General features: G+C 46.9%; 3 protein-coding genes and 1 long non-coding RNA gene across 4 annotated transcripts; 2 read left to right on the top strand and 2 right to left on the bottom strand.

Moving 5' to 3' along the window:
* The first annotated feature begins 472 nt into the window (after positions 1 to 472).
* LOC123189418 (kinesin-like protein KIN-14N) lies at positions 473 to 5,398 on the top strand. The gene is made up of 16 exons (XM_044601830.1): positions 473 to 894; positions 1,352 to 1,496; positions 1,576 to 1,685; positions 1,766 to 1,885; positions 1,969 to 2,172; positions 2,275 to 2,484; positions 2,558 to 2,632; positions 2,883 to 3,029; positions 3,104 to 3,227; positions 3,318 to 3,427; positions 3,673 to 3,834; positions 3,924 to 4,123; positions 4,458 to 4,539; positions 4,616 to 4,720; positions 4,803 to 4,907; positions 4,996 to 5,398. Exons 1-16 carry the CDS (start codon positions 643 to 645, stop codon positions 5,161 to 5,163), a joined length of 2,319 nt encoding a protein of 772 aa, XP_044457765.1. The 5' UTR covers positions 473 to 642; the 3' UTR covers positions 5,164 to 5,398.
* A 92-nt stretch (positions 5,399 to 5,490) lies between these two features.
* On the bottom strand, positions 5,491 to 6,519 carry LOC123189420 (photosynthetic NDH subunit of lumenal location 3, chloroplastic). Its single transcript, XM_044601831.1, has 2 exons — positions 6,192 to 6,519; positions 5,491 to 6,071 (listed from the first exon to the last, which is right to left on the bottom strand). The coding sequence occupies exons 1-2, from the start codon at positions 6,478 to 6,480 to the stop codon at positions 5,677 to 5,679; spliced, it is 684 nt and encodes a 227-aa protein (XP_044457766.1). The 5' UTR covers positions 6,481 to 6,519; the 3' UTR covers positions 5,491 to 5,676.
* Positions 6,520 to 17,110: 10,591 nt separating this feature from the next.
* LOC123185570 (vegetative cell wall protein gp1-like) lies at positions 17,111 to 18,108 on the top strand. The gene has a single exon (XM_044597432.1). The coding sequence runs from the start codon at positions 17,252 to 17,254 to the stop codon at positions 17,828 to 17,830; it is 579 nt and encodes a 192-aa protein (XP_044453367.1). The 5' UTR covers positions 17,111 to 17,251; the 3' UTR covers positions 17,831 to 18,108.
* Positions 18,109 to 18,146: 38 nt separating this feature from the next.
* Positions 18,147 to 19,146, bottom strand: LOC123185571 (uncharacterized). The gene is made up of 3 exons (XR_006493438.1): positions 18,980 to 19,146; positions 18,696 to 18,850; positions 18,147 to 18,514 (listed from the first exon to the last, which is right to left on the bottom strand). It is a non-coding gene; the product is annotated as an uncharacterized lncRNA (long non-coding RNA).
* Positions 19,147 to 20,134: the final 988 nt, after the last annotated feature.

Raw genomic sequence — 20,134 nt, 5'->3', positions numbered from 1 at the left:
ATGAAAGAACAAAAAATCAAGATAATAAACGAAAAATAGAAAACCAGAGAAAATCTTTTTTAAGGAACCATAGAAAACTATACAACACAATTGTTTTTTAGACAAACTCGCAACAGTTTTATTACGTCGTCACAATTTTTACAGGGATGAGTGTAAGGTTGCCGGGTTGACCTAATCAAACATGATGACCAACCCTAAATTGAGTACATGCTTTGCGAGGTTGTGAGCCTCAACCTTAAAGGTTCTAAACTCATGCTTAAGAACAGAGGAAATAAAACAAATGTATCCAACACAGCTACGAGCGAGCGGGCGAGCGAACCAGCACTGAGAACGGGCCGGCCCAGTACAGTACAGCAGACACAAAGGCGAGTCGGAAGCTACGCTCGCTACGAGCGAGATATATAGCTCTCGCGGTACATCCCGCTCGTTCTTCTCACCTTCTCAAAACCAAATCCCGCTCCTCCGCCGCACCCCCACCGCCCAGTCTCCGCCCCTACGCTCCCCCTCCCCGCGCCCCAACCCTAAAGATCCGCCATTTCAAAAACGAAAGCCCCTAAGATCCGCCCGTGCGCTCCTCCTCCCCTCGCCCCAAACCCAAGATCCACCGCCGCTCCGCTCCTCCTCCCCGCGCCCCCCACCGCCATGGCCACGCGCGACCGCGCTGCCCGCTCGGCGACGGCCCGCCTCAAGGAGAACGACACCCAGTCCCAGTCGCAGTATGGCAAGCGCCAGCGCACGGCCGCGGGCCCGGCGCCGCGCCCGCCGCTCTCCACGGCCGCCCAGAACGCCGCCGCGCCTCCCCCCGCGGAGGCCCCCATCGAGTTCGCCGGGAGGGAGGACGTCGACGCCCTCCTCAACGAGAAGATTAAGGGCAAGAACAAGATGGATTACAAGGTATGGATTTTTTCGCAACAGACAACAGAAATACTACTAGTGGATTCTCCCGCTTTGGTGGAATGACCTTGCCTCCTGTTTACTGTTTTCATGTAGCCATCTCCTCTCGGTCTAAATCTCAAAAGAAAAAAAAAGAAAAATCTCCTCTCGGTCTGACCCTTTTTGGTGGGTAGGCCGAGACAAAAAAATTCTGGATTTTAGCTTGCAAGAACAATTTAGAACAGTTCCGGGCTCTCTAATCTGCGCTCAGGTTGTAGTTTGTCCCGCCCCTAACATGTCACGCCTCTGCTGTGTGATGAATACATAAGTGAAATTCCAAGATTTTGGTAAACTATATGTTCTGGTCCTGCCTCTAACATGTCTTTCTGATGAGTCACTATTTCCTGCTATTCTGAACTGATGATTATGGTCCTTGGCAGTGTTCTAAACAGCATCAATTGTTTGATTGCTTCCCCAGGGAAAGAGTGAGCAGATGATTGAGTACATCAAGAAGCTGCGTGCTTGTATCAAATGGTTGCTCGAGAGGGAGGACGCAAACCTCGCTGAAATCGGAAAACTCAATGGCCTAATCGATGCTGCAGACAAACATCATGCTGAAATTGGTAACACTTCTTCATCTGACAGTGTGAAAACTTTTGCAATTGTTGACCGTACTGACTGAATTGGTGTGTTGCCATCCAGTGTCTCAGTTGGAGTGCAAAATCCAAGAATCCGTGGCAATGAAAGAGGAGCTTCAGAAACAATATGCCTCTTTAGGAGAGAGCCTAAAGAAAGTGGAAGCTGAACAAATGGTGTTGTACCTTGTGCATTTCGCTAATTTATCTTTTATGGACCAAGGAGCAATCTGTAATCACAAATTTGTAAAGTGCAGGAGTGCCTTCGATCTTATGGAGATGAAAAGGAGGCTAGGATTGCTGCAGAATCTTCAAGGAACGAGCTTTCAGAAGAACTCAACAGAGTTAAGTTGGACCAGAAGCGTCTTAATGATCAGGTATTATTGTTGTTCAATATTTTCTCTAATAAATTGTTTATTTACCATTGTTCATGTTTTAACAATATTTCTATTACATTTAGATCAAGATGCTTCAAGATACAAATAAGAGGCTTCAGGAATACAACACTAGCTTGCAGCAATATAATTGCAACCTCCAAGCTGATGCAACAAAGAATGCTGAAACAATAGACAAGCTGCAAAAAGAGAAGAATACTATGGTTGAAACAATGAATGGTTTGAAAGATCATTCTAACTCAGTAAAGTTGCAGCTTGATATGGCAAAGGTAATATTTTAGTTTTCATCTTTTAATTGCATTCTTTATGCCTTCAACTTTCTTATTACATTTATAAGTTACATACTCATAGCTAAGCCTTTTACTCTGCAGTCTTCACAGAGTGAAGCTTTGAAACAAAAAAATAACTTATTGAATGAGGTTGAAGCTCTCAGAGCTGAATTACACCAAGTAAGGGATGACCGTGATCATAAATCATCTGAAATAAATTCGTTGTTGAGTGACTTGGGTGTGTACAAGGAACTGACAGGAAAGTCTTCGTCAGAATTAGAGAATGTCATGATACGATGTGATGCACTTGAGGTATGATTATACACACTCAATTATAATGCTAACCATTTCAATTAGGTTGGCTTATTTTTTTTCAATCATGCAGGAAACTTGTTCAAACCAAACTGAGAAGATTAAAACACTGCAAATTCAACTTGCATCGGCTAATGAAAAGTTGAAGGTGTGTATTTTTATAGAAGATGTTTGTTTCAGCTTGTAGAATCTATAGTTTCTGACTTGCCATTTATGATTAGCCTCAAAATAAGCATTTATAGCTACAAGCTGCAAGCTGTGGTTCATTTGTATCACTATTATGTCCATTATAATATTTGTAACAGTTTTGCATGCCTGTTATCATTTAGATTGAATTACCATACTTTCAATATATGAAATGCACGTCTGTGTAATGGTTGTAATTGTTTACTATCCAGAGATCTAATTTGACAACTATGGAGACAATGAGTGAGTATGAAAGCCAAAAGAGAATGCTGGAGGACCTACAATTACGTCTTACAGAAGCTGAGCAAAAAATTGTGGATGGGGAGAAGTTGCGGAAAAAACTACATAACACCATACTCGTAATGATTTATTCTCCTAAAGACTCGTACTAATCCCATACAATATGTTTGTTTATAAGATCAATGTGTTGCAGGAGCTTAAAGGAAATATTCGTGTTTTCTGCCGAGTCCGACCTTTATTGTCAAATGAATCTGGAGCTGTTTCTTATCCAAATAATGGAGAAAATATAGGTCGTGGTGTCGAGTTGATACATAACAGTATGTTACATTTACTTTTACTGCTTAGTATATGTTTGTGTATGATACTTGCTAACTTCTGTAAACTAACTTTTTTCATTTTTTGTTCAGCACAATCGTATTCATTTGCGTTTGACAAAGTGTTTGATCACTCGGCATCCCAGGAAGATGTGTTTACTGAAATTTCTCAGTTGGTTCAAAGTGCACTTGATGGTTATAAGGTACTTTTAGTGGTGGTATAACTAATATTGTATTTTCAGAACTGAATAATAATAAATTCAATTAGGCAGAAAATTAAGAAAAATTAACTGTTCCAAAAGTACACTGTTAATCACTGTGCACTTCATCTAATTGTTTTAGCCAAGTACTTGTCTGTTTTTATTTCTTGTATTGAATAATGGAAAAAATAGTTTTTGTTTTCAAATTAGGAACTTATTATGGAACTTACTGATCTCAAATCATGTAGGTATGCATATTTGCTTATGGGCAAACTGGTTCCGGCAAGACACACACTATGATGGGAAATCCTGAGTTCAATGATCAAAAAGGGTTAATACCTAGATCGCTTGAACAAATTTTTCAAACTAGTCAATGCCTTATGTCACAAGGTTGGAAATATAAGATGCAGGTGTGTTACAATTGATTTGTTTACTTACTTGAACTAAAGACTTATCATGTATTCTCTATCTATAATCCTAATTTAGCTTATTTTTGTAGGCTTCAATGCTAGAAATATACAATGAGACCATACGTGACTTGTTAGCGACAAGTCGCACATCTATCCAAGATGGTGCCGCTTCAAAATATAATATCAAACATGATGTGAATGGTAATACCCAGGTGTCTGACCTCACAATCGTTGATGTACGGAGTATCAACGAAGTTTCTTCTCTGCTCAAACGAGCTGCACAAAGCAGGTTGACTCGAAGTTCTTTTGAGATTCAGTGAAACTACCATTAATCCTTATTTTTTGTTTAACAATGATAAGTTACGATAGCACAAGCAAATTTGTATTGTGGATGCAAGTTCTAAGTAAGTTAAAAACAGTATTTCCTTGATTTGAACTAAAACTTTTCCGAACATACATTTTGTACTCTTGTAATCAATGCTTAGTACCATGTTTTTTGTCATGCTACTCAGACTAACTCTCCAAAAGAGTGTTCAATTTGGTTGCAATGTCTCAATATTTTTGGTACTTGCATGTATATGTGCTGAATCAACTAGTATTTGTTTTTTCGTTCTTGTTTGCAGATCAGTAGGAAAAACACAAATGAATGAAGAATCATCTAGAAGTCACTGTGTTTTCACACTACGGATTTTTGGTGTAAATGAGGTATGCAATCTTTTACTGATAAGTTCAATTCATGCATAACCTTTTCTCAATGTTTGCGTTATTATATTCTGTGCAGGGAACAGATCAACAAGTGCAAGGTGTTCTCAATTTAATTGATCTTGCAGGCAGTGAACGGCTTAACAAAAGTGGTGCCACTGGGGATAGACTCAAGGAAACCCAGGTAGTTTGCTATCCCTTTGTTTTGTGAAGTGTACATTTGTAACATCCATAGCACTTGTATGGTATTAACTTTAACTCTTTAGGCTATTAACAAGAGCTTGTCGTGCTTGAGTGATGTTATCTTCTCCATTGCTAAGAAAGAGGAACACATTCCATTCAGGAACTCCAAACTGACGTATCTACTCCAGGTAACTTCACAGTACCAAAACTAGGGTGTACAGTCTCACTATAATTCAGTGCCATTTTACAACCTACAACTGTTTTCCTTGTACACAGCCATGCTTGGGTGGAGACTCTAAAACGCTAATGTTTGTGAACTTGTCCCCGGAAGTGTCTTCTACAAGCGAGTCTATTTGCTCTCTTCGTTTTGCTGCTCGGGTGAACTCTTGTGAGATCGGCGTCCCTCGTCGTCAGACTCAAATGCGCAGCTTGTCACAAGGATGAGTCTATGCAGTCAATTCACTGGCAAGTCCCATCCCATCCATGGGCCATCAGTAATGTAGGTGTGTTGTTTGTTTGTTGATAATTGAGGGATGCAATCCATCATTTGCACCGCATTTAGAGGTTGTATATTCTCATTTGCTTTGTTGTTTGTTCTTGATGATTATATTAACAGTCAGGTGTGGCGTGCTGACCTATCCATTTCAGTTATCTAATCTGTATCGGCTTTGATACTCTACTCTAGCGTAGACTGATGGTACTACTAGTAGTTGAGCTCTGTAGGTGTATTGGCATTCAGCCTTTTATCGCTTGGCTTGTATTAATAACTAATTGCTGGGAAGATGCATTCCATTGACCTGCTTGTGTGCTATCTCCACCAATTCTTCATTCACGACTAGAATCGTGTCATTTCTCAGTATCACCAAATGCACATTACATAACGCACTGAGGCTATCCTGGATAGAGTCTGAGGCAGAATTTACAGTTCATGACAGAACTGTTTGTCCTGGATACTGGTTAGGCCATTCTTGTCATGACTTCCTGCAGTATGAGCTTTGTGTCAGCATAACAGGATCCTATGTCAGCGTCATCCTTGGTGGTGACAGCCGCCTGCAACTTCTCGAAGCTGTCGAAGAGGCGGTTGGCTAGGCCGAGAAGCGGCGGCTTGGCGTCGAGGTCGGCGGCGGTGATGAGCTTGTCGAAGTCGTAGTATATGAAGGTGGCCTTGAGGCGGAGGTACTTGTTGACATAGTTGGAGGCCTCCTTGCCGAGCAGGTCCTCCAGCGCCAGCAGGTCAAATGCGGAGCTGCGCACCCGGTAGGCGTGCGCCGCGAAGCTTGGCCCGATGTCTGCCATGTAGATGCCGTTCTTCACAAAGGATCGCGTCCCTGTCTCGCCATTGTTGATCTCCTCTGCACCACATTCATCCGCGCTGGTTTCAGTTCAGCAGTTGAGGCCTCTCTCTCTCTAGGAATGAAATGCATCATGAGGATGAGGTGATATAGTATGTATGGGAAGTGTAGCGGTAGTACTGTTGCGGATCTTGGGCACCGGCAGAGGGAACTCGGTGAGCCACCAGCCGTTGTTGGCCGGCTCCGGCTCCTCGTCGGCGTCAGCAGCGGTGGCGCGGGCGGGCGCTGTGTGGAGCACAGCGGCGGTGGCAAGGCCGAGGCCTAGACTGAGGCAGGCTGATCGCCGGCCCGACGGCTCGGAGGCGTGGCATGTCACCACTCTTGGCCTCGGCCTTGGTGACGCGCCGCCGCTAGTTGCGGCGGCAGTGGCATGGAAGCTTGAGAGGTAGGTGCCCGCCATTTGCGCCATGGGACTGGATAGCACGGCCGGCAGATGGAAGACGATTGGTGTGCGTTACACCAGGATGAGAAAGTCCTCTGAAATTATTATATTTCCCTTAAAAAAACTGTGGTGAAATTGTTTGGCATTATATTTTGTGTTTTTCGTTGATTTGTGTTGGACGCGCTGGAGAGGATCATGTCAAATGGTGCTGATGTGCTTAGTGGAGTTAATTGCACAGAAGTATCACAATTCGGGCATCACATGCAGATTGGTATCATGATTGTTAATTTTTGCGTGTCAGTACCAACATTGGTGTAAGTTTTTGCAAATTAGGCTAAAACGCGTATTTATACGTATTGACGCCCGATCCGACAGCTCGGGCCCACCCGTCAGGTGCCACGCTGGCCAATCGGCGCGTGCCCGCGCGTGCGCGTGTGCTGACTAGGACGAGCCGGTGCGCTGCTGCTCTCCAACCTGGTCCGATCGCACCAGCTCCAGCCCGGCCGCACCATTCCCCTCCCCTCCTCCTCGCTCGTTTCCTCCGTCGCCGCCGCCTGCGTCCCGACTGCCGGCCGCCGCACCGCCCCGCCGACGCCATGGTTTTGGAGGACGAAAGCAGCGACGACCATTCTAGCCTCCCGTACATGCAGTCTTCCTCCACAGACTGTCTCAACGAGGTCAGTACAGGGTTAGGGTTAGGGTTTCAGATTTGGGATTTCTTGATTTGGTTAATATCGCTAGGTTTTGATTTGGCCATTGTCTTTGTGCGAGCTTCTGCAGGTCCCTTTCAGCATTGAAGATCCAGATTACAAGGGGCTTGAGCTGGATGTGATGTCTCCATGTGAGAAGCACGGCATGGCATCTGAGAGGCTTGTTGCCTTTGAAGGAACAGACACAGGCAGGAGGTTTTTAGCATGTGCACAGCCGGTATGGATTGTAGGATTGTAGGCATACTGATTTTTTTCTTACTTGGTCAGTGCCATATTGAACTCTGTTTGCTGGAGTACTTTGCTTGCTGTCAACATTTTGGTTCATAGTGGTTAGAGTAGCTTATTTAGGTCAAGCATGAGTATATTTTGCTGGAGTACAATGGCATAGTAATTTATGTTAATAGTGGTAGTAGAGTAGCTTACAAATGTTTGAACACTCCTTGATATGAACAGTACAGTAACTAAACTAGTCAGTCAGCTACTCAAGTGGCTTCTCCTCTTGTTAAATGTAGTGGTCTGGTGCTAACATAGTAATTTATGTTAATAGTGGTAGTAGAGTAGCTTACAAATATTTGAACACTCCTTGATATGAACAGTACAGTAACTAAACTAGTCAGTCAGCTACTCAAGTGGCTGCTCCTCTTGTTAAATGTAGTGGTCTGATGCTAAATTTAGACATTCTTTTTGGCAATTGCAGTGATTTTGTGTAATTACTTGATGTATGAACTGTTTTGTTGTTGTTGTTGTTGTTGTTTTTGCAGGAAGGTAGCAATTGTGGCTTTGATGAATGGGTTGATCACCAGTGGCCCCCAACAATGCAGAATGCATTGTTGAAGCTATGGGCAATGGTTGAAGATGCCAAAAGTGCTAGGGTGAATGACAATCTTGAAAGTTCTTTCACTATCCACCATCTGACAGAAGAGAAGAACAACCTGGAGGCCAACTATGACAAGCTAGTCCAAGATGTGCATCAGCTTATGAGCTTCCAGGAGGATAGGGTGGTGGATTTCAGACATCTGCAGTCTGCCATTACATATCAACATGAATGCAGAAGTGAGCTGGTGGCTGATATGAATGCACAGATGGCAAAGAAAGATGCAGAGTTTGAGAAGTTTAAGCAGAATTATGATGTGCTACTGAACCTGACAAGAGCTCAAGCTACAGTCATCCAGAACCTGAAGTTGAAGCATATTACTGATAAGCAATTGCTTACTGAAGCTAAGATGAACTTGGAGTTGAAGAATGCAGAGCTCACAAAGTCTGAGGAGAAGCTGAAGGAGAAGATCAAGGGGATCCAGGCCATCTTAGAGAAGTGAAGAAAATGAATATGAGAGTAGTAGGCAATGCTGACCTTTTGGGCATGATGGTTGTGTAGTGTATGGCTCTACTAAATGTGAACTTCTCTAAGATGAACTATGGCTGTGTATGTATGTAGTAGATATGCTTTTCATCCTTTTGTGAGAAAAGGATGAACTATGCATCAAAACTCCACTATGTATTGTGAACAATGGTTGTGTACTTTATAATATGTTGAACTGTAGTAAGTATTGTGTGTTATGTGTGTTATGTTTGCTGGATCAGATATTCTGTGTTATGTTTGCTAGACTTCAGATTATGATTTCTCATGCACTAGGTTTTGATGATTATGTTAGCATTGGAAGACTATTTGATGGTTATGTTAGCACTGGATTATTAGATGGTTATGTTATATCATGCATTGGAAGCCTATGTTTAGGTGGCTCTGTCGACCCCGAGTCACCGTAAACCCTAATGGTTAGGTTTAGGTGGCTCCGTCGACCCCGAGTCACCATAAACCCTAATGGTTAGGCTTAGGTGGCTTCGTCGACCCCGAGTCATCATAAACCCTAATGGTTAGGCTTAGGTGGCTTCCTCGACCCCGAGTCACCGTAAACCCTAATGGTTAGGCTTAGGTGGCTTCGTCGACCCCGAGTCATCATAAACCCTAATGGTTAGGCTTAGGTGGCTTCCTCGACCCCGAGTCATCGTAAACCCTAATGGTTAGGCTTAGGTGGCTTCCTCGACCCCGAGTCACCGTAAACCCTAATGGTTAGGCTTAGGTGGCTTCCTCGACCCCAAGTCACCATAAACCCTAATGGTTAGGCTTAGGTGGCTCCGTCGACCCCGAGTCACCGTAAACCCTAATGGTTAGGCTTAGGTGGCTCCGTCGACCCCGAGTCACCGTAAACCCTAATGGTTAGGCTTAGGTGGCTCCGTCGACCCCGAGTCACCGTAAACCCTAATGGTTAGGCTTAGGTGGCTCCGTGGATGAACCCTAGTTTCGTTCCCCACTCTGAGATCTGGTGCTGTCAATTTAATAGTAGAAGAGGTATCTGTCCCACATGTCAGAATCCCCAAATGTGGTACTGCATGTTATGTGATGCCCCAATATTGGTACTGACATGCAACAGATAGCAGCAGTATTGGTACTAATTTGTCACAAGTAACTGCAATTGTGGTACTGCTTTGCAAATACTGGTAGTTCAGAAAACCACCTAAAGTTCAACATTCAGAAAACCACCTAAAGGTGAACATTCAGATAACCACGTAAAGTTCAACATTCAGATAATCACCTAAAGTTCAACCACATATCCAGTAGCAAGTTATACATATCCAGTACTCCACCTCAAGTTCAACATTACAAGCATCAAGTTCAACATTACTAGAGTACTCCACCAGTACTCCACCTCAAGCATCAAGTTCAACCAAAATAACACCACAGTATTTCACATTACATGGCTCGTCCTCCTCCCATGCTAGCATTGAAGTAGGACATCCATCCAGTGTGTGTGCCATCAGTAGGAATGTCAGCATATTGCCTGGGAGCACCTCTTCCAGCTCTTCCTCTGCCTCTGCCAGCTCCTCTTCCAGATGGTGGTGGTGTAGTAGAAGTAGCACCAGCTCCTCTGCCAGCTCCCCTTCCTCTTCCAGATGGTGGTGTTGTAGTAGAAATAGCACCAGCTTCTCTGCCAGCTCCTCTTCTTCCAGATGATGGTGGTGTAGGAGCAGAAGCAGCAGGTCTTGGTTGTCTTGCTGTTGGTGGAGTAGAAGGACCAGCAGCTCTTGGCTGTGAGGTACTTGGAGTAGCCTTGCAAAGAAAAGGAAACAATTAATAATGCTAGAAAGAAATGTACAAGAAAGAAAACATTAGTATATTTCAAGGTGAAAAATTATTACCACATGCTTATTCTTCCTCAAAGCTAGCTCAGGCTTCAACTGTTTAAGACAGTTTGTGTACCTATGCCCTTGGAGACCACAATTGCCACATGTTATGGTCCCCATTCTTAAAGTTTCTTTTGGCTTTGGTACTTCAAATTTGCCCTTGGTCCTCTTTTCTTTCCTTCTTCCTCTCTTGATTTTGAATGCAGGTGGTTCTATGTCTGGACCAGGGGTCCTTGTCCAATCATGCTCACCAGGCACAGGAAAGATCATTGGTTCATAAGCTGCAGCATAAAAATCTTTCTTGAAGAATTTGCTGACATAATCCTCTGGTTTCCTTTTAGCCTTGTTTATTGCAGAGATGGCATGGTTGCAAGGTATGCCACTAAGGTCCCACTTCCTGCATCCACATGTCTGAAGTTCCAGGTTGACAACATGTGTTTGCTGCCCACTTGTAACTTGCCATAAGTTGACCCCTACCTGTATTGGCTTGCAGTATCTGGCCCTCTCCTTCTCAGCCTCTAGCTTCTCACTGTAATGAGGTGTTATCTCCCATCTTGCTTCCTTAACACTCTCTCTCTTCATGTGCCACCTCACCATCTGCTTATCTTTTATCCCATCACACATTGTCCTTATAGGTTTTCTCCTAACATCTAGAATGTACTTGTTGAACACCTCAGACAAGTTGTTCACTACCAAGTCAGTCTTGCAGTTTGTGTCAAATGCATGCCTTGCCCATGTCTTTTTTGGTATTGCAGTAAGCCACTCCCAAGCTTCCTCACTTTCAGCTCTAAGATCATTCATTGCAATATTAAATTTGTGTTCATTGTAGGCATAGCTAGCATTATCCATGCACTTCTTAAGATCTTCACCCCTAAACCCAGCATTTTGGAAATTTGCATATATATATATGTCTAAGGTAGAACCTTTGGTTGCAATTTGGAAACACAACATTCACTGCATACAGTAACCCCTGACACAAACAATATAACAAGTCTAAGCTACATCCTAAAGAAATATGCACCAATGAATTAAATATGCATTCTAATCTACTATAAACACTTGTGCAAAACATAATGAAACTCTAAGCTAATGTAAACACTTCTGCAAAACACATACCTTTTGTCTATCTGAGATTATAGTATAAGGTCCAAACTTGCCCACTTCTCCCCCTAGGCAAATTTTCAGTTGGTGTAGAAACCAACACCAACTAGCTTTGTCCTCTTGTCCAACTATGCCAAATGCCAGTGGATATATGTTGTTGTTGCCATCTCTACCAGTGGCAGCAAGGAGTTGAGCACCTGTAGTGAGCTTAATGAAGCACCCATCAACACCTGCATAATCAACATTTCCAAACATTAAATACATTCAAGTGAGAAACAAAATGTAGTACTCTACAATATGTAAATGGTGCACAAGGTTTAGGAACTAACCAATGAATGGCCTACACCCATTGAGAAACCCCTCCCTTGCTCCATTCATGCAAAAGAACATGGCATGGAATCTTGGGCCTGGGTGGGGTATTCTTGCAGTTGGTGTTGGAGTAACAGTAGTGACTATTACTCTGCTCCCAGGGTTTGTGTCCATGACAGTCTGAGCATAGTCTTTAAGCCTAGGATATTGCTTCTTGTGATCTCCTAACACAGCTTCAATAGCTATGTTCTTTGCCCTATATGCCATGCACTTGGGCACATCTACACCATATTTTTCATTGCATGCATCAATTATAGTCTGAATACCAGTAGTTATATCAGATCTAAAGAGATGCTCATATTTCTGTGCTAGCCACTTAGCACTAACCCTGGTGGTCTCTGTGGTACTAGGGCAAGTGTGTTCTAGTCTCATCTTCTTAATTACAAAGGTTTTCTCCCCTTTTATAACTGCTGCCACCATTAAGAAGTGGCATTGTTTATCTGTACACTCAACAATTATCCTCTGATCTGAATTCCTGTGATACCTGAAATTCCTGGCCTGGGTGATGTGCAAATTCAACAAAGCATCTCTGAATTGATGCTGATCCCTAAAACACAACTTCATACACAGTTGCTCATGTGGTTGCTCCAATTTCTCATTATACCACTTCCTAGCAGGCCTTTTCTTTGCCCTACTCTTCCTTTTATTTGGTAGGACAAAAGAGAGTGGCTCAAAACCATCATCATCACTCTCCCTCAACAACCCCTTCTCTTCTTCATCTGATGATGGTCTGAAATCAGGTTCAACCTCTGGTAGCTCACTACAATGTGACCTAGTGGTTGGGCCTCTTCTAACTAGCAGCTTCTGCTTCTTCTTTACAGGTTCAACTATAGTTTCTTCTTCTTGTTCAAAAGTCCTATCTTGTTCTACCTCAAATGGGTCCTCAACTTCAGTGTCACCCTCATAATGAAGCATTTCTTCCTCTTCTGATTGATCATCATCTGATTCTTCCTCTTGTGCTTCTAGCTCTCTCTCTGTCTCTTTCCCTCTTCCACCTCTACATCTTCATCACCAACCATGTAATTAGGGTCACTTCCAATTTGACCATCCTCATCAGAGGCATCACTGTCCTCATAAGCCTCAAATCCTTGATATCCCTCTTCTTCTTCTTCCAAAACTGCTTTCAACTTGTCTGTTGCATTTTTGCTTTCTTGTGTGCAAACACCAACAGGACCAGCAGGGTGATGTGTGCTACATTGACTGTCAAAGACTACTCCTTCCTTATCAACAGCTAAGATAGGAGGCTCACTCAAATCATAAACAAGAGGCTCTTGGTACACCACAGTGGACAAGTCTGGCTTTTCAAAATGCTGCCTCTCAAAATCAGTATCAGGGGTGGACAAGCCCTGACTAGCAAATTAAGCACCAATTTGTCCTGGATCTTCCTCTTTATCATCTATAATTCTGCATGACTGTCTACCAAATCCAACCCTTTCTCTCCTAAAGATGGATTTTCAATGTGAAACAAACAATCATATGCATTAAATCCTTGGGTTTCCATCACTGCAACCAAATTCAGATAAGTAATATCTGAACCACACAGCTTCATCTCCAATGGCTCTCTTGCATCAAAATGGATCCTTACTTCCCAAATGTCTTCATCCAAACTACAGAACAAATTAAATTTCATGTATTCATTATAATTACTCTTAATTTGCAGAGCAACAGTACAGTACAGTGCAATTTAAAGTAACCTGTAAGTCTATTATTTACTAATTGAGCACAATAGCAAAATTTGGAGAGCAACAGTACAGTACAAAACAATTTAAAGTAACAGTACCAGACAGTACAGAACAATTTGGAGAGCCACAATAATCCCAAATTTTTACTGTCATTGAACTAATTTGAGAGTGCAATACACTATGTTACTAGGTTAGTTTAATTGTCCTATACTAGTCACTTCAATTGGATAAAACCTAATCCCCAACTGGATAAAGCAGAAGATGAACAAACCCTAAAAATGCCCAATTGGATAAATCAGAGGAGGAAGAGGACAAGGGTACTTACAGCACGCCGCCAAGTCCATGCGTCAACTCATGGCTGCTGCTAGGGTTCGCCACCCACTGATGCGCCAACTGCAACCGCTGCTCCATGGTGAGTAACATCGACTCCTCGTCGTCGGTCGAGTACGCGGAGCTGGAGTCGTCGCCGCCATCCCAGTCGACGCCAGCCGTTCCGCTAGGAGGCCAGAACGGCATCTCACCGCCGCCGTGGACGCCCTCGCTGCCGCCTAGCGGAATCACCGACGCCATGGACTAGGGTTCGAGCGAGGAGGAGGAGGGGAGGGGAATGGTGCGGCCGAGCTGGAGCTGGTGCGACCGGACCAGGTTGGAGAGCAGCAGCGCACCGGCTCGTCCTAGTCAGCACGCGGGCACGTGCGGGCACGCGCCGATTGGCCAGCATGGCACCTGACGGGTGGGACCGAGCTGTCGGATCGGGCGTCAATACGTATAAATACGCGTTTTAGCCTCATTTGCAAAAACTTACACCAATGTTGATACTGACACGCAAAAATTAACAATCATGGTACCAATCTGCATGTGATGCCCGAATTGTGGTACTTCTGTGCAATTAACTCTGCTTAGTGCAACTCTAACCGATCCCTTAAGAGTCTAGAGGAGTAAAATTTTGGTTTTACTTCTCTAACCGGCATCTAATTAATCTTCTAAACCGGTTAGAAGAGTAGAAGTTTTACCCCTCTGTCTATCTTTTTTATTTAGAAAAGGAGGATGACCCCCGGCCTCTGCATCTGGGCGATGTATACGGCCACTTTATTAATTATTTTCACAAGACCTTACAAAGTAATACAACAGTAAGACTAAAGCCGCCTTCTCAGCACCTCTATCCAGCTGATGAAGGGGCACAGATAGCCTGGACCTAATACCAAACAGACATCGCAGCCAAACCCATCTAAGACCTGAGAACCCATCCAGGACGCCTGCCGGGCATGGGTCTCATCGGTCCGGCGTGCACTCAGATGCCGCCGCCAACTGCCACCGCTCCATCTTCAGAACTGTACTGCTGCATCAACCTTGCTCGGTCTAGCTATCGTCGACGCCACCACGGCGCCAAATAACACCTCCTCTCTGCGCGCAAACAGCTAAGCACGTCGCGGTCGCCACTGATACACCTCAGCGCCATGCTGCCAGGTATCACCAGCCGACACAACTTGAAGTCCTTGGAAGATCTGTCGTGCGTAGCACCTGCCGACCAGGCATGACAAAGCGTAGCACCTGTCAGTCAGGCATGACTTGACATCACCACCGAAGCTCCATGCAAGATGAAGCCGCTCCACCTCCTGCCTCTGACATCCAGCGCTGCTCCGCAAACGATGCTCCCAAGAGAGAAATGACACCGCAGTGCCGCCATCGTTCGATCTGGAACACCAGATCCTAGGGTTTTCCCCGGAGCAGCACGAGTGGGTCGACAATAGTTACACGACGATGCCTTCATCAAGGTAATGGCGAGAATGCCGCCATCGCCTGCCGTCGGCTCGGTTTTCACCGGCAACCATGTCTCCCCTACTCGCATCCGGGACAAGATGATGGATCTCGAGATCCGATCACCAAGCCTCTGGCCGGCCATCTCGGGAAGAAGATGGCCACCACGTCCACCAGTGTCACCACGCCGGGCACGCGTCGCCGCCGGCACCCCCATGGTGCCTAGAGGGCGACAAGCCCCGACGAATCCCATGCCTCGCCAGCCGCCATGGCCCAGACCCCGGCACCACTAGATCCAGATCGGATCGGGGTCTAGGGCCCCAAGCCGCAACCGCCGTGGAGGCAGCACCACTGGACGGTGCCTAGCCCTCTAGCCCGCCGCCGAGTCATCGCCGGAGCTCCGCCGCGCCACGCCGCCAAGCTGCCGCCGGGATAACTCGCGCCTCCGCCAGAGAAGCCGCAGCCGCCGCGCGTTGGAGAGGCCTCAAGCCGCAACTGCACCACCGCCAGGCAGGGGCGCCGCCACCCAACTCGCCCTCCGCCGCGCCGTTGGGCCCCGCCAGCCCAGCGCCGTCTCGCGCCGCGCCGTCCCGCGCCGGACGCCAACCGCGAGGAGAGGGGCAAGATCCCCGCCGCCACCAACGCTGGCTGGTCTTTGCCCGGCGGCGTTGTGCGGTGGCGGCGGGGGGAGAGATCGACGAGGGAGGACGAGGGGCGGCGGCTAGGGTTTCCCCCGAGGACGCTCACGGGAGCGGCTCGGGGGTCGGGTGTCTATCTGACTCCTAAATTTACTCGTCCTAGAAATGGCCAAGTAAAAGTTCTCTTCAGGCAAATGCCTCCTTGTAGCCGGCCGGCGACTCACGTGAAGCTCCCTTGTCGACGGCGGCGACAACATCTTCGACTCCGACATGGACTCCTGGGTGACGTGTGCGTACCAAGGTGGTGGCGGAGGAGGCGATCCAGGTGGGAAGGACGCGTGCTCGATGTGCTGCGCGATATGCCCGTGGCCCCAACGTACTTGCAGGCCCGTGCAAGCTCCAGCGCCATCCGGAGCAGCGCGCACCCGCTTCGGGGAGCGGCGAGGCCAGGCCACCCCAATGGAGAAAGTCGTCGAGCGCATTCTCGGCCTCGAGGGCGACATCACGGGTTTGGCTTGATCGAATTTGGTAAGGCGGGGGCGGCCGTGTCGTTGCGGTGTCCATGTAGGAGTTGGAGTAGGAGGAGTGAAAGAGGCCACAACGGCGACGACATGGTCACCATCGTCGCTCGCACATAGCAAGTGTTTGATGGAATGCATAAGCTAATTGTAAGTATTGCTCCACTAAACAATATAGAAGATCAGTTAGATCCGGTCAAAAAATAGTTGAATAAAAATACTTCAGTAAGCTTTACTCGGCTGATACCATGATTTTTTAGGGACCGCCTAGAGCTGCTCTTACTCCACAAGGCACCCATTCTTTCCTTTCAATACTCTTATTTTTTTTCCTAAAAAGAAGTACTGTCCACCCATTTTCTCCACGGGTTCGTTTTCTAAAAAATAAATAAATCTACATGTACTCCATCCCCTGAAAAAGGAAAATGCTAGTAGGTGAGTGCTCATGGCAGTAGGAGAAAGTGGAATGCTTAGCGAGAGAATGGCACTGCCGTGAACCCAAGTTTTCACCTCATTTACTGCCGTGCTTGTTCCAAAGGAGACGGACGGATGGACGACGGATCATGGATGGGGGTGGTTCCTTGAGAGGTGCACCCACCCTGGAGGTGTCAACCATAGGCCATATAGCCAAGGCACCATCTCCAACCGATCTGCTCCACTGTTTCACCGCTGGGTAAAATCTGGACCGTTCTCTTGTTCGATCGGGCGGTGTCCGTTGTCTGAGCTAAACGAGCTCTCCAATACATAGAGCAGAGGACCTCAGCTGCTGCTGTTTAGTAGTGCCAGCACACATTCCACTACAGATTACAGTGCCAGCCACCCGGAGAGGGGGGGGAGAAGCAGCCATGCGGTGGTGCTACGTGGGGAAGGCGACCAAGATCTTCTTCGCCGTCGTGGCCGGGCTCGCCGTCGTCGGTCTCATCGTTGCCGTCGGCGCCGTCATCCACCGCGCCAAGTCCCATCGCAACTCCGGCGCCGCCTGCACCACCGCCGCCGGCGGGTGTCAGCCAGTCCCGCCCGGGACCGTCAGCCAACAGCCATCCATGCCTTCCACCGCGGTCACCGCCCCGCCGCCGCCGCCGAATCCCACCTTTCCTGCCCCGGAAACCCCCTTCCCGCCGCCTCAACCCCCTCTGCAGCCGCCGCCAGCACCAATTGCGTCGCCCTCGCCGGCCACATTTGCGTCCCCGCCGCCTCCGGACGTGCTGGTGCCGCCACCACCAGCAATCGCGCCACTGGCGCCGGAATTCGCGTCACAGCCGCCTCCGGCTGCGCTGGTGCCGCCGCCACCGGCGCCGGAATCTGCGTCACAGCCGCCTCCGGCTGCGTTGGTGCCGCCGCCGGCATCCGCGTCACAGCCGCCGCCGGTCGCGCTGGTGCCGCCACCGCCGGCCCCGGATGCGCCGAGCCCGACGGCGTCCTGACGCATGTCGCCGGTTATTGACTATTGATGACTCGATCTCAGAGCAGGTTCAGGTTGTAGCGCACATTCAGGTTCAGGACATGGAACTAGTCTGCTGTCTTTTCTTTTCAATTGCCGGATTAAATCCTTCATCACCCCCCTATCGCACATCGAGATTTCACCGATTCAAGTCGCATCTTGTTATATTTGTAATTCTGATTCTTGTTTACTCTATGCTGACAGTCTCGTGCTCCTCCGTACAAATCATTTAAGACAAAATCTTAGAATAGCGTTTCTTGATGGAATCAGGGCTCTTGTATTTGGGTGCCAATTGAATTGGCCGCCTTGGAGTTGGTCACCGAGACAAGGACTGGTCTATGATGACTCACGTTGACCATTTCTCATGTTGGGCATCACTGTTAGAAGTCATTGCATTACAAGAGGACGGTCGGTCAGATATTGCTATGAGAGAAAATTAGTGCATTCAACAAACATCTGATCCTTCTCCACTCTACTCTCTTGCTGTCCAACAGAAAAAAATATATTACCTCCGTCTCAAATTACTTGTCTTGACAAGACAAGTAATTAAAAGACTAAGGTATTGCCCATTTGCACTGCAGTTGTTTTGCAATTTGCACATAACATCATTGGACCCTGCCAGGTTCTTTTTATCCAGAGGCCTGCATCTGACTCCCTTCACCTTGCACTACGAATAAATAAGCAGCCAGCGCACACATGTTAGGATGGAATCATTTGTCCATAGAGATACACTACGTTGCACCTATACGGTGATACGGGATACAACAATTTCTAGAAACAGCAATATGCGATACGGCGAGTATATATACATAATTAATAAAATGGCATGTAATAAAGATAGAACATACTAATATAATGCGTGAGATGAGAACAAAATGATGCCCATTGGTTGCCTCATGCATCTTTTCATGTCGTGAATGGTCATCGATGTCCTCGATCCTCGTCCATTAGCTTGCTGTCATGCCATCTCCCGCAGATTACATGGTGATTTGAGTATTTCCCTCTGTACCAGTAGACAGTAGCAGGAACATCAGCAAGCACCAAGCACATACGGCAAGCGCGCGCGCACACACACATGCCAGCAAGCAGCCAAGCACATACGTCAAACACAAACACAACAAGAATCAATTACCTCATTCTTGCCATAGCGGCGGAGAAGAGGTCACTTGGCGAGTTGACAGTGCGGCGGCGACGAGTCAGTCCTGGCGACGGCATCGGCGGCGTGCTCGTCGCCCTGGATCCAATCGTGAAGTCGAACAGAGAGCGAGAGAGCACTTAGGTTAGACTTATACGTGGGCCTTTAATGAGCTCGAGGCTGCGCGGCCGTGTCCTGCCCGTATCCCGAGCGTGTCCCCAGCGTATCGTCATTTTTTTCCTTTTCTTTTTGATCGGAAATCCTGATACGCCTGGGATATGAGTATCGCGGCTGTATCGTGCGTATCGCCGTATCAGCGACGTGCGGTACGCGGACACGCCAACTTTCAAGGAATCGGTGCTTTATAGGAGATACATTGTCTCTTTTCTAATGGTTTGTTTGTTTGTTTGTTCAGGTGGTTCTTCTGCATAGCTGCACTCACACGCTCTCATGTTTGACATGTACAACACGGGTTCCCGACGAGCAAACACCACCATCCCCTTTCTCCATATCCAGAACAAATTCATTCACGGGCTTGCGCCTCAGAAATGAAAAAAAGAAAAGAAAAAGAAAACCTTGCTTTTTTTTCATCCCTCGCCATCGCCGCATCAATTGCCATGGACGGGGTCGCCACTCCAACAACACTACTCGTAGCACACCGGCTGGCAACTGTTGCGGCTCCCCACCCCATGGTTGCAGCAGCAGCTGCGCCACCCCGCTGCCCTTGCCAACGACGCTCGCTGCCGGCTGCATGCACTCGTTGGCGCCGTCGTCTCCTAGTCGCCACTTTCACTCGTCGCTGTCGTAACAAAACAACTCGCCGGTGGAAGCTTTGCGGGTTGCTGGTTGCAACAAAATCAGGACTCCGCCCATCATTGCCGCAAAATCACCAAAATCGATTGCACCAAAAAAACTTGCAGGTTCCGGCTCGAGTTCTGGCCAGTTGTAGCAAAACCAGCTGCTGGTTCCAGCTCCGGCCTCAGTCGGTTGCAACAAACAAAAGTGATGGTTCCAGCTTCAGCTCTGGGCGTTCCAGCAAAATCATCACAGCGCGTCGCACGACCAGCCATGGTAGCTTTGGTGGCCTCGGTTTCAGTACTAGGCGGCGTGGTTGTAGCACGGGGGAAGGAGGAGGGTGGGAGACTGGGACGC

Source organism: Triticum aestivum, chromosome 2A, assembly GCF_018294505.1.
Source record: "Triticum aestivum cultivar Chinese Spring chromosome 2A, IWGSC CS RefSeq v2.1, whole genome shotgun sequence".
In the NCBI taxonomy this organism is placed as follows: Eukaryota; Viridiplantae; Streptophyta; class Magnoliopsida; order Poales; family Poaceae; genus Triticum; species Triticum aestivum.
The sequence above is the reverse complement of the archived record's forward strand: the minus strand, read 5'-3'. Positions and strand labels throughout refer to the sequence as shown.

Excerpts from the sequence above, each read along its gene's own strand:
- LOC123189420 (XM_044601831.1), bottom strand. The coding sequence starts at position 6,480 with ATGGCGCAAATGGCGGGCACCTACCTCTCAAGCTTCCATGCCACTGCC. Across the intron at positions 6,072-6,191 it reads GGTGCCCAAGATCCGCAACA|AGGAGATCAACAATGGCGAG; the intron begins GTACTACCGCTA and ends AATGTGGTGCAG.
- LOC123189418 (XM_044601830.1), top strand. The coding sequence starts at position 643 with ATGGCCACGCGCGACCGCGCTGCCCGCTCGGCGACGGCCCGCCTCAAG. Across the intron at positions 3,030-3,103 it reads AACTACATAACACCATACTC|GAGCTTAAAGGAAATATTCG; the intron begins GTAATGATTTAT and ends AATGTGTTGCAG. Across the intron at positions 4,908-4,995 it reads AACTGACGTATCTACTCCAG|CCATGCTTGGGTGGAGACTC; the intron begins GTAACTTCACAG and ends CCTTGTACACAG.
- LOC123185570 (XM_044597432.1), top strand. The coding sequence starts at position 17,252 with ATGCGGTGGTGCTACGTGGGGAAGGCGACCAAGATCTTCTTCGCCGTC.